The following is a 17,169-nucleotide window of genomic DNA, read 5'->3' as shown; positions in this document are numbered from 1 at the left end:
TCTTCCATTAAGCTTGCACTTGATGGGGTCTGGCACCAATCTGGCACATGGCTTTGCATGGAGTTCAGAGCTCATCCTTTCGATACAGAAGTATTAGTCAACTCCAAGAGCGTATTTGTGGATTAACATTGTAGTATGGTCAAGTGGCCAATGTCTCAACTTCCAAGACAGCCCCATCAAAAACCATCAAATTATTGTTGCCATGCTGAAAGCTCAAATTGACATCATGCAAAGTCAGCTGGCTGCCACATCAGCTCAGATTGTTCTCACGCAAACTCAGACTGTTAGCATCATGGCTGCAAACTTCCATGTTCAAAGGGGCTTACAAAGTGCAACAGATTACTTGTTGCTTTTGCCTGTCTTGCTGCATAGTCTGCCATTCTTGGTATTGTGTCAGAGCATGGTTATTGCCACTGTTTGCCTTTATCAGTTCTCTGCGCTGCTGGGTACCTTTTGTGCTATTCTAAAGAAGAGTTTTGTGGTTTCACCATTGCCATTTTATTGTGAACCTGCTCAGAGATGAATGTGCAGCTAGTCTTTAACTAAAATCTTTTTATTGAACTATGTATAATATATACAAAACAGGGAAAGATGCTTGTATGACCATCTTACATTAAGGGCTTCTAAACACTACTTGACCTGAGATCTGACATCAATGTTATCAGATAGCTGCTTTCCTTACAATACAGTATTGAAATTGTGCAATGCAAAAATGGGTATTCAGCATGTTAGCTCTTTAATGTCATCTTGAAAGGTCATATGCATTCTCATTCACTGAAAGTTAGATACTTTTACCAATTGTGTTGTAGTCATCATGGGAGAACTGTCTCAGAGTTTCACGACAGTAAAAGGCTAATGAAAGACAAACATTATAGTATGCACAAGGTGGATTATTTGATATTTATATGTAAGTGGTATGGTTGTGTTATAGATTTGGTTTAGAATGTTCATTTTTGCAAGTTTATCAAGTAGGAAATGGAGTTGTACAGATAAGAAGGTCCCAGACTTCATACTCAAGAAATGAATTGGTTTATCTCCTCAACCTGAAAGTGTGGGTCCAAGTATTGTCTTTCATATCCTCAATGCAGGGAGGAGAAAAGATAGTAGTATTTCTATAACTGATCACTACCCAGTGACCTTGTGGCCAGTAATTCAAGTAACTACACAGTTATCACCCTGATAGTTTTCATCCATTCATTATCAAGTGAACAAATGAAAGAGATTTTGTAATGCAGTAACCATTTACTTCTCAGGTAAGTAAATATGACTGAATTGTACCTGAAAAACTTCCCCCAGTTTTTAAAAAACTTTTACACTCTGATGATTGCTTATTTCATTTCAGGTGATACTTCTTGTTGTAAACAATATTTTTATGTTACAACAAGTCATGGAGAAGACACTTTAGCTAAAGATGAAGATTTCCTTTCATTATCTTATTTGGTAGAACAGTTTACTCCCAGAAACTTGAGATGGAGAAGCTTTCCAGGTTAAATGAAAACCTGGAATGGACATATTTGTCTCACACCTGAAATAAAGCTAAATTATACATCACAGATTTAGCTGTGAATCACAACAAAGTACATGCCTTAATTTATTTTTTAATTTAACAAGATACCAATATTGTTTCTTCATACATTGGATTTATTATACCATTTAGTAACATTATAATGAAGATATATTAAAGCAGAATAACTACATCTTCAAATATGATCATTACAATACAAACAGACAGATTTAGTCTCCATTCTACTGCATCTTTATTAGACTGAACTGCATCAGTCGTGATTGTAAACATCAAAAGATGTCAATGCATTTTCCAGCATGGAAGTTTTTCCATGATGAATACTCTGTATGCCCTAGGTCAAAATTTACTTACCCAAGGCAAGACCAAATGTCAATATCAGACTCTGCATATCACACTATCCCAGCACTTCATGAAAAAAAATCAATAGCCTTTGCTGTAGGTGAACAGTTAGCATGCAGTTGTATTACTTCATGGTCCTATTAATGTCAATCTTGGTATAAGCTTTCAAGCAAGTGGTGCAATTTAAGCAAATACTTTTAAGATGTGTAGAACTGAATAAGTCACAAAATGTTTAAATTAGAAATGTGATGGAAAATATTAAAGCTTCCTGGAATTGGCGTCACTTGCAGAGCTTTGGAAGTAAATTAGATTTTCTTACAAATTATGATGCTTAAGGATTTGCTCTTGGTGACAGCACTACTAAGATATATTGTAATTATATTATGGATTCAACTGTGACTTATTGTCCTTGTTGGTCAAATAAAGGTTTCCTGAATAAAGTTGAAAAACTGAGGGATAAATTTTAATTGCCTGAGCAAATTAACTAGTAAAACTGATCAGATGTCCATTGTGAAACTTTTTTTGTTGTTGAAATAAACCTGTTCAGACATGAACAGACACGCTTTGTTGACAGGTAGTCCTCAAATCTAGAACTTGATGCCCAAAGGTAGAGACACAACCATTGCACCATAAGAGCCATTTACATCACATTGATTTCACTGAAATGAAATTCACACATATTGTACAAGTGGTACATAGTTGAGTCCTCACCACTGTCTACATATTGTGCCTCAATATTTTTAATCTCTCTATATAAAACTTTATTAGTTTGCTTTCTACAAAATTGAACAGTCTTAGACAACTAGCACTGGATCACTTCAACATTTACAAATGCATACCATATCACCAATACTAAGTTTAAGTTAGGTGGACTGTGTCGGGTAATTACCATGCAGCCTAAGCATCGATTATTGAAGTGGTTGTCCTATCAATTCCAGAACTGAGAAAATGCAATAACTTCCATTGTAAGTTTGAATTTGAAATGCCTGTTTTCATAATAATTAATATGTTTTTTGGATACTTAGGTGATTGAAAATATTTTGAGTATTCTCACTTCTTTCTGCTTCAATAAATGTTAGAATTTCTAATTTTAAATATTTGGCTAATATATTGAAGTCATAAAATTTCTGCAATAAATACCAGTTTTTGTATGTGATAAGCAAAAGCACAATCTACCTTATGAAAAACTCTAATTAGAACTAAAACCCTCAAAATGATTACTGGTAACATTAATGGACAAATGTTGAACATAATCACATGACATGTCTTTGACAGGTTATTTAACACCATTGAGCCAGCAAACAGAAGGAATATCATGCAAACATTCTGGGTTTAACTAACAGGAATTTCCAGGTAATAGTCTTTGAAAAGAGTTAACTCTACAGAAATACAGAGGGCCTAATTTATTCTGCAGCACAGAATGGATACCAAACTTATTAATACAAAAGGCAAAATACTATAGGTACTGAAAATCTAAAACACAAATCGGGAAATGCTGGAACTACTCAAAAGGTCAACTATTGCCTGTGGAGAGAAAGTAGGAATCTGAAAATGACTGATCTTTCTAATTCAAATCATCAAGCAAAATATTTAATTTACAAGGACCAGGAAGGAAAGGACTAAGAAGGAAATTTATTAAGTGCAGTATGTAATGCATGAAAAGAAACTCTTTCAACACATAAATTGATCTATCTACGTAGAAATTGGTGAGCTGATGTGAAAGTGATTGTCCTTGACATCAGGACAGCATTTGAGTGTGTGCAGAATCAAGGAACCCCAGCAAAATCGAAATCAATGGGAATTGGTAAAAACTCTCCACTGTTGGAATTATGCATAATATAAGGAAAATGGCTAGGATTGTTGAAGGCCAGTCACTTCAGCTCCAAAACATAATTATAGGAGTTCTTCAGAGGTACTGGCCAAAACATTCTCAATTGTTTTATCAAAGGTCAGAAGTGCGGTTGTATGCAAATGATGGCCATGTTCAGAATCACTTGCCACTCCTCAGATGCTGGTACAGATACATTGCCTGGATAACGTTTAGGGTAGGTAAATGAAAATAATATTGTGTCATGCAAGTGGCAGACATTGCCTCTCCAACAAGAAAGAATCTAACCACTCCCCCTTAACATTCAATGAATCACTCCCCATCCTGACTTGGAAATATATTGCTCTTCTTTCATTGTTATTGGGTGAAAATCCTGGAATTCCCTCCCAAATAACATTGTGAGTGTACCTGCACCAAATGGACAGCAGCAATTCAAGAAGACAGCTCACCACCACTTTCTCCATGGCAATTAGGCATGGGAATAAATGTTAGCTCAGCCATTAAAGCTCTTAGCCCTTGAATGAATAAAACAAAGTAATAACTTTGAATCCCCCACCATCAGCAAACTAACAATTACAATTAACCATTCAAATAAATACTGTGGCTACCACAGAAAGCCAGAGCTGGAAATTCTGTGGCAGGTAACTCACCTCTTGAGTCCCCAAAGCCTGTGTATCATCCATAAACCCTAAGTCAAGAGTATTTTGGAAGCCTTCCAGATATCTGGGTGAATACAGCTTCAGTGACACTCAAGAATAATATTGGCTATGGCATAATTTGTGGCAGAAGCGGGTGAGAATTCCAACAAGGCCCATTCAATTTCAGAAGTCCCTCACAGCATCTTTTATTCAACTGATGGATGTTGAGGCAAGATACTTGCTCGTCAGCAATGAGTTTCCTATTTAGGAAACATACTGCTTGTTAAGAACATTATTAACAGCTCTTCTCGCCTCACCCATCATTACTGTGGTAAGGAGGCTCAGGAACATATTTGTGGGAATAGGGGTTGCAGGCTGGGGGCCATGAGAGGATGACAATGTGAAGGCAGGCAATTGTATTTGTAAGGAGGGGATATGGTAAAACATGGATGGTAATGGGGTAACACAGGACAGGGGTATTCCATGATCAGGAGCAGCCTGGTTTTAAGGGGTAGACAGTGTATGACCATGCTGGCATGGTTGTCTCATATACCAGGGCCTGGTGGAAATAGTAAGGAAGTAAAGCCACATGTAGATGTGTTGGATGGGTACCTGGAGCGGTGCAAAGCCTATTGAGATTATGGGAAGGGGTCTCAGGAAGGAGAAAATGGCATTGAGGGTCTCACTGTCATGTAAAGACGGAGACTTAAAGATATTGGCTGATATCACCTTCCATCATGATGGAAATTGAAAGCATGGAATGGGAAAGAAAATGGCTGTGACCTACATCCAGACTGAGCAGGGTAAACGTCTCAACCTATGAGGGGTGAGCCTCTAAGTCCTACCAAAGTCAGGCCCCTTTGAGAGGAGTAACATTACACGTAGGTCCATTAACCAAACAAGCACTAAGATTCAGCTCTATTTTATATATTAATTTATTGTCACTGGCTCAAAAAGTTTGAATTCCCTTGCCTGCAGCATTGTTGGTACATTGACATCACATGGGGCTATTACAGTTCAAGGAGATGGCTCACTATAGTACTCTCAAGGGCAATTAGGAATAGATAATTAATGGTAGTCTTACCAGAAATGCTTATATTCTCAAAAAAAAATCTTGATTCCATCCCTGTAGTTGTACAGGACACACACCGGCTGGATCCCTAATCCCTGATGATCTTAATGCCTTGACTCCATATTAATTGTTCACCTCCCTGGACCATATCTTGCACATAGAGACCAGAGAAAGAATAGAGACATTCAACCATGAAGAGCGTTAGTGTCAGCACAGCCCATTGCTGTAGAAATGTGTTATTCATCTTGCTTCCACATGCTGCACAAAGCTCTCAATTTAGACATCAGTTCATGATGCATGCTGCATGCACCATAGGTATCACATTGACTCAGTTACATTCAGGGTTCCACAGGGATCATAGTGCAGAGCCAATAATATTCGTGCAAATGTGACTTACACTGTGTTGTCATGTGGGCCACCAGAGTTCCATTTTTGGAAAAGGATGTTATCTTTCTTTCTCTTCCACTCTGCCTCTGTCTGTGGTCCCATCTCCAGCTGGGTGTCTCCTTGTGAGGAGAGGTCATCAGATTCCCCACCACCCTGTTGACTTTGGTCCTGAGGACCAATGGCTGGGGCAATAGAGTGTAGGTGTGTGCATTTCTCCAACAGACCCTGAGGGTGCTGGACCTGGCTATCCATGGCAACCACCAACCTGTCCATGGATACAGCCAGATATTGAGTCAGCTGGGTCCTCTTGGCATAGCTGGAATCCTGCAGCCTCTGGGTCCTAAGGGTCATTGTCTTCCACATGGCTGTTTCCAGCTCCTGTTCTTCCTCTGGGTGTGGATGAAGTCCTTGATTGCCAACTCACAGGAATGGTATCAGAGTGAGAGCAAATGAGGGAAAATATTGAAGGCAATTGTGAGAGTAGCAGAGCATGAGCCTTGGTTGGAGGTGGTTGCAGTATCAGAGATAAGTGAGTATGAAATACAGAGAAAAGAGTGTGGCACTTACCCTGGCACAGCGAGAAGTTCCTGCGGTATTACTGGCCCCTCCTTTGGACTGTGATCACACTGTCACTCGGTTGTCATCTCGGACTGTTTGCAAGGGTCTTTTTTATTTCCTCCTCTGCCAGTTCACCAGAAAGAGGTTGCCCCTCCTCTGGATTACCCAACCCACCAGACCCTCCAGGTCCCTGTTGGAGAATCATAGCACTGTCTTCCCTTTCTCCAACAGTTTCTAACTGAATGTGAAAAACTGTGCAGGACAGCTTCAGAATGCCAGTACTCATCTATGGGCACAGTGACCTGTTAAATATGGAGTGGGTGCCAGTGATGCAGCTCTTTAATAAATAACTGGTGAGTGGCGATTTCTTCCAGGAAAGGGATATGGTACTCTGGGCAGGAATTAGTCAAGAGAGATACCATAATAGCTATGTAGATTGCTAATGATGTGATTTTCATAAGGTACAGTGAAAGATCTTGCTAGGCCTTCTGGAGAGAGATCTTTTCAAAAAAAAACTTGATGAACTTGATACTTAACCAAAAAAAGAACTAAGATTCAGCTCTATTTTATACATTAATTTACTGTCACTGGCTCAAAAAGTTTGGATTCCCTTGCCTGCAGCATTGTTGGTGTATCGACATCATATGGGGCTATTACAGTTCAAGGAGATGGCTCACTATAGTACTCTCAAGGGCAATTAGGGATGGATAATAAATGGTAACCTTGCCAGAAATGCTCACATTCTCAAAAGAAAATCTTGATTCCATCCCTGTAGTTGTTTAATGGACTGGGTAGTTTGATTAAAATGATGAGGGGCAAGAAATGACACTAAATTATATAAGTAATTGATTAAAAATAACCATTACTCTTCATATAGGATGGTGTTCAATAATAACAATCTACAATACTTGTGTTTTACTTGCCAATATCATTATAGACACATATATAAAAATAGCTGATTACTCATGATATTGATTTAAAAATGATTTTTTTGCGCATTTAAAGTAAAATTAATTCTGATGTATTGTTTTTATTCACTGTTAATCTCTTGTTAAACTCACGCCATGGTTCCACTTAGGTATTCAAGGAACAGTAGGCAAATTAGATTAAAAATAGTAATTGCTCTTCACAGCACTGCAAAGTAAATCTATTATATGTTGCTATAGAAGAATCTGTTCCTCGGCACTAAAATTTCGAAGTCATTTGCAGTTTTGAATGAAATTTATAAGGCTGAGGTTGTGGTCTGCACTGTCTTCATGGATATGAAGCATATTCAAGGCTCTGTTTAGACATCATGGCAAAATCGAAACCTATTGCCTAGTAAGCAGCAGAGGCATTCCAAATAATGAACTTGAAGGTTAAATAAAATGGCTTAAATAATGTGGTAAACTTGAACATCCTAAGGAGTCTTAGAAAAAAAATACTTTGTCAGTTTAAGAACCTCATGGAAATCAAGCATCTGATTTCCAATTTCATACTTTGCCATACAATCAATTCTTTTTAGTCAGACTGTCCCTGGATTTACTTCTCTGCTGTAGTAAAATGAAGAAGCTTTCATTAATCTTTCAGATGCCTCATATTAACGACGAGGCTCTTGCATGAACAATGTAACAGCAATTAAAAAGCCCATTAATCTGCATTACAGCTATTAAAGATGCATGTCATTAAACGGTATCGAGTTTGATTCATTTTCTCACCAAAAACGGAACAATTATGGTCTGGCAATGTACTTTGTCATCAAATTAGGTTGGAGTTTTCCAGTAAATGGCTTTGCAATTCTTTAGTTGTTCACCTATTTTATTATTCATCATAGAAATGTAGAAGTTAAAACCTCTTTAAATGCTCTACCTTCTTCTGGTGTTGTAAGCTACCATGTGCACTGTCTGAAAAGTCAGCCAATGTGCAGACACTCGGTGCTATTCTATAATTTGTAAAAGGAATCAGATCAGTCAAGTTTTCTATAAAAGGAACAAACAAGAATTGGCAAGTTTAAATTACCTTATTATACAGAAGTAACAGCTTAAAACAACCAAATTAAAATACTAAGAATGCAGCCTACAGAAATGTGCTACCAATACACTTCTACATTTTGTGCAGTCACATCAGAGACTGGCCAGCAACTATTATAATCTGTTCCTCTTCATTATGTTAATCTGTGGGCGGAATGATTCTTGTCATCTTCATGTAGCCCCATACAGCAACAGTAAACACCTTATCCTGACTGTAATTGGACAGGTGTCTGTATCTGTATCACCCAGCCTTTAATTCAATTAAGGCACAATCTGCATTACATTCATTACACAATAATTTTCTTGGTTATTTCATCAGTCTGTAGAGCTTACCTGCCAGGGAACGGGTGTCAGTAAAGTCGGCTCGGATGAGGGGCGTGCTGGGACTGTCCTCATTGTGTGCTTTCAAAATGTACTTCTCAATTACACCTCTGACCTCAGCTGGCTCGTCCCAGCTCACCTTAACTCTGTAACCATTTATACTGTGAATTCTTGAGGGAGTCGACACATTTTGTGGAACTGGAAAGAAAAAAAAGAGCTGGATAAAGACCAGAAGTCCACATGAAGCCCACACATCTGTCAGCATTAGAGGCTGCAGTAAATTGAATGCAAAAATTTTGTAAGTCTTTATTATTTAAACGTTGTAACTTTGTAGCAAAGATGAAAACAGAGAACACATGATTATTTTTCAGACTTCCATGAAAAGTTCCATATAATTAAACATTTAAAAGTATTGCTATGAATTCACAAAAAAAAGCTATGCAGATTTTCAGCATACTAACTTCAATAATCCTTCTTCAAAACACTTTGAAATTTATAATAAAATGATACACTGGGTTTACAACTGGGAGTGACTGTCACATTTCATAATCCCGAATGGAACTGTGAAGATTAGAACAATCACTGCTCAGTCATAAACTTCAAAATCTATCTGACGGAAGACAGGTAGAGTAATGGTTAAGGTGGTCCCTTCAGACTTCTGTGGTCACAGCTTCAAATTTCAATGGTCTTTCTCCATTATAACACTACTTTCTCCCTGGAGTCTCGTGATGGATTTAATCAGCTGCTAACCAGGCCTCCAGGTGAGATACCTTCCTAAAGTGGTTTCTTCCCTCAAAGAAAACTTTATACACATCTTGCATCAAATATGTCTGTTTCTGATTGCACTAAGCAGCAAAGACTCTGTAAGCCTTGAAAAAGTGTGAAAACTTTCGACTGTTTTCTGAACGTGACAACCCATTGAGAAGAGAAAGAGTGGTAATGAGAAGGAAATTGACTTAAGTTAAAGTCAAGAAATAGATTTGACTGAGCGGTACATAGAAAAGAAAAGCTAGCCTGAATAAATTTGGCTGACATTCACAATTAGAAAGGATGTAGGTCATATTTACAACCAGTAGACCACATATTGATTTTGATAGGCACAATAATGAACCAATAATAGAAAAATCTACTATATAGTGTGCCTAATAATATGTAAACATATCACATAATGTCTACAATTATTGTTTTTTCTCAATGTTGAGCTTTGCAAATTCAATACGACATTAATGTTTCATAATTTAATTTATTGTTTAATAATCCAGAATCAAGGCACATCTTTGTTAATGTACATTACAGACAGTGATACTAATCAGCCAGTTGAACAAAATAATTTCTAGTCATAACAACATTGAAAATGAAGCAAAAACTAAGGCCTGTCTGATGTAAGTAGAGTTTGAAAATGTACATCAGACTATTGTGCACATTAACACATTGGTTAAGGTTAAACCAAATTATAAATAACATTTAAAATCAGTTATACTTTATTCAGTTGCCTAAAAATTATTTGCTTTCAAATGTAACTAATTGCTTATTACAGGAATACCAGATGGTTATTATTTTATTACAAATGACTACACAAGGGACACAGTGGCAACACCCAAGAAGCTTTCTGGCAGGATGATGGATGATTAGCCCAACAGAAATATATGTGGACTCACAAGTCACTCCATGAAAACACTTTAGTTTCTCCCACTCCAAAAGCCAGTTTCCCCTCACATATACTTTGTTCACCATTAGCAAAAAACACAAAAAAAGTGTTATATATCTTTTAAATTATAAAATTATGTTGACAATGTAAAAAAAACTGTCCACGTAAAGAGGTGTATTGTTAAGTTAGTCACATAAATGGAGACTTTTAAGCAGTTACTACATATTAACTTCTAACACCATGAAATCATATAACACTTTTGAAAATAAGCCTGTCTATTTTATCATCCATCCCATTCAGCTTTGTTGAAAATCTAGCTGCATAAAATATCTTAAGCAATCCACAGTGTTTGCAATATATAAGAAAAATAAAGACACAGCCCACCCACCTTGTCCCTCAAAAATGTGATACCTGTATATTACAACTCTTTCATATCTCATTTCACTCGACGTGGAAACCATATAAGATTGAAGAGGTGAGAAACCAACTAAAACACACAATCAACTAAAGGACAAGAGCTGAAAATTTCATCTCTGATTCTCTTAGGCAATTAAAACTATTGCAGAGATCACTCCGGGTCTGCTCAATAGTATGCATTATCAACTTTTTATATGAAATAATCTGTGCCACAGCTAGAATCAGATTTATTCCTTGTCTGAAGGAATACAGCAAGAATTTAATATTCAGTTTTACAATCAGATCTTCATGAACTTTCATTTCTATTTGCTTTAGAAAATTATGGGGTGGAATTTGATATAACTGGCAAGGGTTCAGCCCATTTTTCAAAGAACCCACGGGAAACTGATGTCGCTGCTAAGGGGCAAACCTGACTGAATTAGGTGCCTGAGTGGAGTTAGATTACTGGGAATTTAGGAGCAAGAAAGTGGAAACTTTCTCCAGCCCCTGAGCTACCAGCCAATCAGAGATTGTCAGCTCTTTCTTGCTGGGTGTGTCGCCACGATTACTCGCTACTGCCAATAGTACTTGATATCTTCACCAGGGAATGCAGTTGGATTCCTGAGCTCAAGAAAGTGAGAGTGGGATGGCGTTCTTTGGGGAGGGCACTATGGGTAGAGTCGAGGTGGGCAGGAATGTTGGAGGCTGTAATGGAAAATTAATATTTATTGTGAAATCTGTAAAGGCATAGGGGCAAGTATTGCAGACAGACAGAAAAACGTAAAGGCAAACTGACCTAACAGCAGACTTACAAGGCCAGTTATACTACCATATCAACGGTCAAGGAATGAGAAAAACAACTCCATATATGGAAAGGAACTCGAATATTCCAGGCTCCTGGCCTTGAGGTGTTGATAAGGAGAAGAAAATTATAATATAAAGGGAATATGTGAAAGCTATCAGGTGTCCCTTACATGAGACATCTTGTCAATGTAATTATCAGGGCCCTTTGCAGAGATCAAAAATAAACTTTTTCTTTGCTCTTGCTAGCATTTGAGTCGAGTCTATTCAATTTCCATGATTGAGGCAAAGGAAAGTTTGGATTTCAGTAGTAAGCCCTCTTCAGATGGTTAGTCTCTCAATTTGGTTCTAAATGCCTTGGAAATAAGGATTCCTCCAAAAGGGCACAGGCATGACTAACAAGTGTGGTGCTGGGTGGCCTTCGGAAAGCATGGAAAGGCAATGTCACACATATTTAATCTCTGAGCTGCCACTAAATTCCAGAGAGTTCAAGAATTATTAGTGTCAGTCAGCTCAATAATGAGACTAATTGACATCTCACTGCAAGAGGGCAAGTTTGCACTCTGATCATTTTCCTGCCTCCAATTTCATCACAGGCAGTACTAAGCCACTTGAAGATTGACATGCAGCCTCTGTCATGACTAAGTGAGCCCTGCCACTATTTCCAAGTTGCATTGAATCCAACCCACGATCTTTCTATTGTCACCGCAATGATACAGACAATGCAAAGAATATTATTTCATTTATCAGTACTTCAAATGGAGCTCATAAGTTACTATTTAATTTCTTTGTCAGTTGCATTGGATTGAATTCAGTGTCTAACTACTTCTCCATACAATGATGTAAAGTTAAACCTTAACTTCTACATATCAATTTGAAGATCTGTATTGATTAGATTTCCTACAGTGTGGAAACAGGCCCTTAGGCCCAACCAGTTCACATCGACCCTCTGAAGAGTAACCCACACCGGCCCATTTCCCTCTGACTAATGCACCTAGCACTATGGACAATTTAGCATGGCCAATTCACCTGTCCTGTACATCTTTGGACTGTGGGAGGAAACCGGAGCACCTGGAGGAAACCCACACAGACACGGGGAGAAGGTGCAAACTCCACACAGACAATCACCCGAGGCTGGAATTGAACCTGGGACCCTGGTGCTGTGAGGTAGCAGTGCTAACCACTGAGCCACCATGCCCCCACCATGTAAATTATTATAACCAAGTGAGGAGGGGTAACTTCCTTTCAACCTCCCTATTCACCACCAGAATAATTTAAATTCTGTTTAGCATGCAGCTATACCCTTCCCCTATGAAAATCTAGTTATCATTTTTCACTAGAAGCAATTCAAAAGTCTTATTACAAGCCCATTATAAAGTCTTCTTGAGATAAAGAGCAATTTTATTACCTACAAACTCTGAGAAAAATAATAGACACATCAAGCCCACAGAATAAAAACCAAAAGAACTGCAGAAGCTGGAAAATTGGAAATTGCTGGAAAAGCTCAGCAGGTTGGCAGCATCTGAGGAAATGAGGAAGGGCCACTCAACCTGAGACATTACCTTTGATTCTCAGCAGGTCTGGCAGCATCTGTGGCGAGAAATCAGAATTAAGGTTGCGGGTCAAGTGACCCTTCCTCAGTTTCTTAGATGCTGCCAGAATTGCTGAGCTTTTCCAACAGTTTCTATTTTGATCAGGTGTACAGTCTGTGTGAAATCATGTGTGTGTGATTTCTCACAGACACAAACACACACACAGACACACACACATCTTGTACAAATAAATACTCATTTTGAAGTCCTCAGTGTGTCTTTGACGCATTAGGCTTTAATTTGAGACCACAGTTCTTTGGTTGGTATCTTGAAAGAACAGCAGTAGTGAAGAAAGCAGTTTCCTTTGATTTCTTGATGTCCTGATGTTTCTTCTTAATCAATACTATCACAGGGTGATTTTTCTTCTGGAGAGTCAGGAACAGAGATGGAGGAAGAGAGAGAGAATTCTCAGCCAGTGCCCATTCAGGGGGTGTAGTCTGACTACTTTTGAACAGCGCAAGAAGGAACTGCCTGAGAGCCTGAAAACAGTACGTCAGTGGGTGGCTGCCTCCTGTGGTGGGCTTTTATTTCAGTGCAGAGAGTGTGGCTGGTTGGTGAGTACTCGTAAGTGGTCCTAATTTTCTACTTGTAAGAAACTATTTTTAAAATTATAGGCCAAGCAGCCAAGTGGAGTGAACATCCTACAGCACGTGTGAAGTCACGGACACACCATGTAGTTTAGTCAAACAAATATGTGGTAGAGCTTGAATTCCAGGTTTCAGAATTTCAATGGTGGCTCCAGTCACTGCATTGCATCTGCGAGGCAGAGGACAATGTGAATAGCATGTTCAGGGAGGGGGGGTCACACAGTGGGCTGGGGCATACAGGCAATGATGAAATGAGTGATTGCTAGGCTATCTAAGAGAACAATGCATCAGTGCAGGAGTCACCTGAGTCTATCTTGCTTGCAAACTGGTATTTCATTTTGGATACTGGTGAGGGCAATGATTATTGTAAGTAAAGTGCAGCCACAGCTAAGTCAATGATTGCACAGGAGGCTCAGCTGTTCAGAGCCCAAAGAAGAAGAATGGAAGAGTGGTAGTAATAGGGGATTCCATAGCCAGGGGATCAGACAGCCATTTCTGTGACTGTCAATGTGACCTCAAGATGATACGTTGCCTCCCTGGTGTAAGGGTAAAGGATGTCACAGAATGGTTACAGGGCATTCTTTTCAAAGACGGTGATTAACTGGAGATTGTGGTGCACATTGGTGCCAATAACTTGGGTAGGAATTGGGATGAGGCCCTTAAAGCAGATTTCAGGGAGCTAGTTAAGAAATTGAAAAGCAGCACATCTAAGGTCAGTCATCTCAGGATTACTCCCAATGCCACATGCAAATGAACATGGAAATAAGGATACAAAAACTGAAATTTCCAGAGAAACTCAGCAAGTCTGGCAGCATCTGTGGAGAGAAAGCAGAGTTAACATTTTGGCACCAGTGACCCTTCTTCAGAACTAATAGGAGCTGGGAAAAGGTAGTTTATACACTGAAGAAAGGGGGTGAGGGGGAAGTAGTGAGGCCAGAGAAAGAGAATGATGGATAGGGAGACAAAGGGATAAATGATAACATGCAAGGGAGAAAGATAGTTTGCTAATGAGGACTATAAGTAGGTGAAAATGGATTGGCTGTGCTGAAAAACAGTCTGTGAGATGATGTTGGCAACCTGGCAGCTGTCAGGACTCAATATTAAATTCAATAATTTTAGAACCTGGACATCTTCTTCAATGTCCTTTACCCACCTTCACATCCCACACCCTGACATAACATGGGCTGCTTTTAGCACAGCCAACCTATTTTCACCGACTTGTGGTCCCCATTAGCAGCTTACTGGCACACTAGCAACCATTCCTTTGTCTCCCTATTTGTTGTTCTCTCTTCTGGGCTCCATCGCTGCTTACTGCTCACTCTTTTCACCTCCCCACACCCTGTTTCAGTGTATGTATCGCCTTTCACAGCTACTCAGTTCTGAAGAAGGTTCACTGGATTCAAAACATTAACTTTCCTTTCTCTCCACAGATGCTGTCAGAACTGCTGAGTTTCTCGAGCAATCCCTGTTTCTGTTTCAGACTTTTAGCATCAGCAGCTCTTTATTTTATTTTATGAAAATAGGATAATTGATTGATTAAACGTGTGGCTGAAAGACTGCTGTTGAATGGTGGGTATCATTTTTCTGAGGCATTGGAAACAGTTCTGAGGAACGTGGGACCTATACAAGCCAAATGGTACACTGAACAGGACCAGGATAAATATCCTTGCTGGGAGATTTGATAATGCTATTGAGAGAATTTAAACCAGTTTGGCAGTGGGTGAGAACCTGAGGACAATTTTGATGCAGCGAACGAGGGCAGAAAATTAATGAATGACTTTGAAAGACAGGAAGCAGACATTGAAAATGTACAGAACAGAAAATTGACTGCATTTAAAGGCAGTTGCAGAGGTCATGGTGAATAAAGATATGAGCTGAGGACACAGATGCAAATATGGCAGCATGATATACTTGCTACTTGGCTTGAAGAGGAACAAAAATGGCAGCTCAACATTCCTGGATGTAGAGTCTTTAGACAGGTTAGAGAAGGAGGTAAAAAGATGGGGAATATAGTATTATTGATTAAAGAATCAATCATAGCTGTGAGGAGAGGTGATATACTAAATCATCCATTAAATTACACTCTTTGGTTTGAACTCAGAAACGAAAAAGGGGTAGCAGTACTGTTTGATCTGTACTAGACAAATTTCTGAGTGGAGAAAGTGAGGACTGCAGATGCTGGAGATCAGAGCTGAAAATGTGTTGCTGGAAAAACGCAGCAGGTCAGGCAGCATCCAAGGAACAGGAGAATCGACGTTTCGGGCATAAGCCCTGAAGAAGGGCTTCTAGAGTCTCCTCATTATCAGAAAGCATACAGTGCAAAATAAAGCAGAAAAATACAGCTTAAGAAAATCTCAAAAACAAGCCAAACTTTAGGAAGCTTGGAGAAGTATAGAAAATACAGGGAAAAAGTTAAAATAAGAAATTTGAAAAGCAAAGAGAAGATAGAAAAGATATTGGTTGGTAAAATTCAGGAAAATTCAAAGATGTTTTATCAGTCCAATAAGAGCTAAGTGATGGCTGAGGAAGGGAGGGCAGGAAAGTGGCCAATAAAATTCAATACAGATCAGTGCATAATTATGCATTTGGGGCAACAATTAAAGCAAGCGAATACATAATAAATGGGAGAGTATTGAGGGTGATAGAGGAAGTGATCTTGAAGTTCGTGTCCACAATTCCGTGAAGGTGGCGAAACATGTAGATAAAATGGCAGAAACAGCATATTGGGTGTTTTCCTTCCTTGGGTGAGACATTAGTAAAAGTACAGAGGAGTAATGCTGAAAAAAAAGCTTAAGAAAAGGCTTGGGCCACAGTTGAAGTTTTATTTTGTATTGCTATAGTCACCTCATTAGAGGAAGGATATAGTTGCTGTAGAGAGAGTACAGAGGGTACAGAGGAGATTTATGAAAACAGGGCTTGAAAAACTGCAGGTATGAGGGGAGACTGGATAGGCTAGTGTTGTTTTTCTTAGAAATGAGGAGGCTGATATATGCAATATAATGAGAGGCTTGGAGAGATTTACAGAGATGTCTTTCCTTTAACAGAGAGGTCAAATACCACTGGACATGATTTAAGGTAGAGGGATTAGAGAGGACATGAGCAAAAGCTTTTTCACCCTGAGGGTGACAGAATTATGGAATTCACTGCATGGCTTGATGCAGAAAGAGGCAGAAACCCTTGAATCATTTGAAAGAAGTCTGGATCTGCATCAGAAGCCCAACAACATGCAAGGCTGCAGATTAGGTGCTCGTAAGTAGAATTAGAATGGACAGCATGTTCCGTCAACTGGTGCAGGCACAACAGTCTGTAACTTTCCTATGGTTTCACACTGCATCCTTAGTTTCATCTCTCTCTCTTCAGAAGCCAGGTCCTTGAAATGCGTTCTCTGTCTTCAGCAGGTAGGGCACTATATCCAATATGTGAACATTCTTATAAAATTCTAAGTCTAAATAGGAGATGAAGGCCTTC

General features: G+C 38.9%; 1 protein-coding gene across 1 annotated transcript in view; it reads right to left on the bottom strand.

Moving 5' to 3' along the window:
- Nucleotides 1–17,169, bottom strand: part of ush2a (Usher syndrome 2A (autosomal recessive, mild)) — a 929,735-nt gene that overhangs the window by 572,297 nt on the left and 340,269 nt on the right. Inside the window, 1 exon segment of the mRNA XM_072580162.1 lies at nucleotides 8,690–8,875. Within this exon segment, the coding sequence (XP_072436263.1) occupies nucleotides 8,690–8,875 (186 nt within the window).

The sequence above is a fragment of the Chiloscyllium punctatum genome, chromosome 11 (assembly GCF_047496795.1).
Source record: "Chiloscyllium punctatum isolate Juve2018m chromosome 11, sChiPun1.3, whole genome shotgun sequence".
Taxonomy (NCBI): Eukaryota; Metazoa; Chordata; class Chondrichthyes; order Orectolobiformes; family Hemiscylliidae; genus Chiloscyllium; species Chiloscyllium punctatum.
This window is presented reverse-complemented; position numbering and strand designations above follow the sequence as displayed.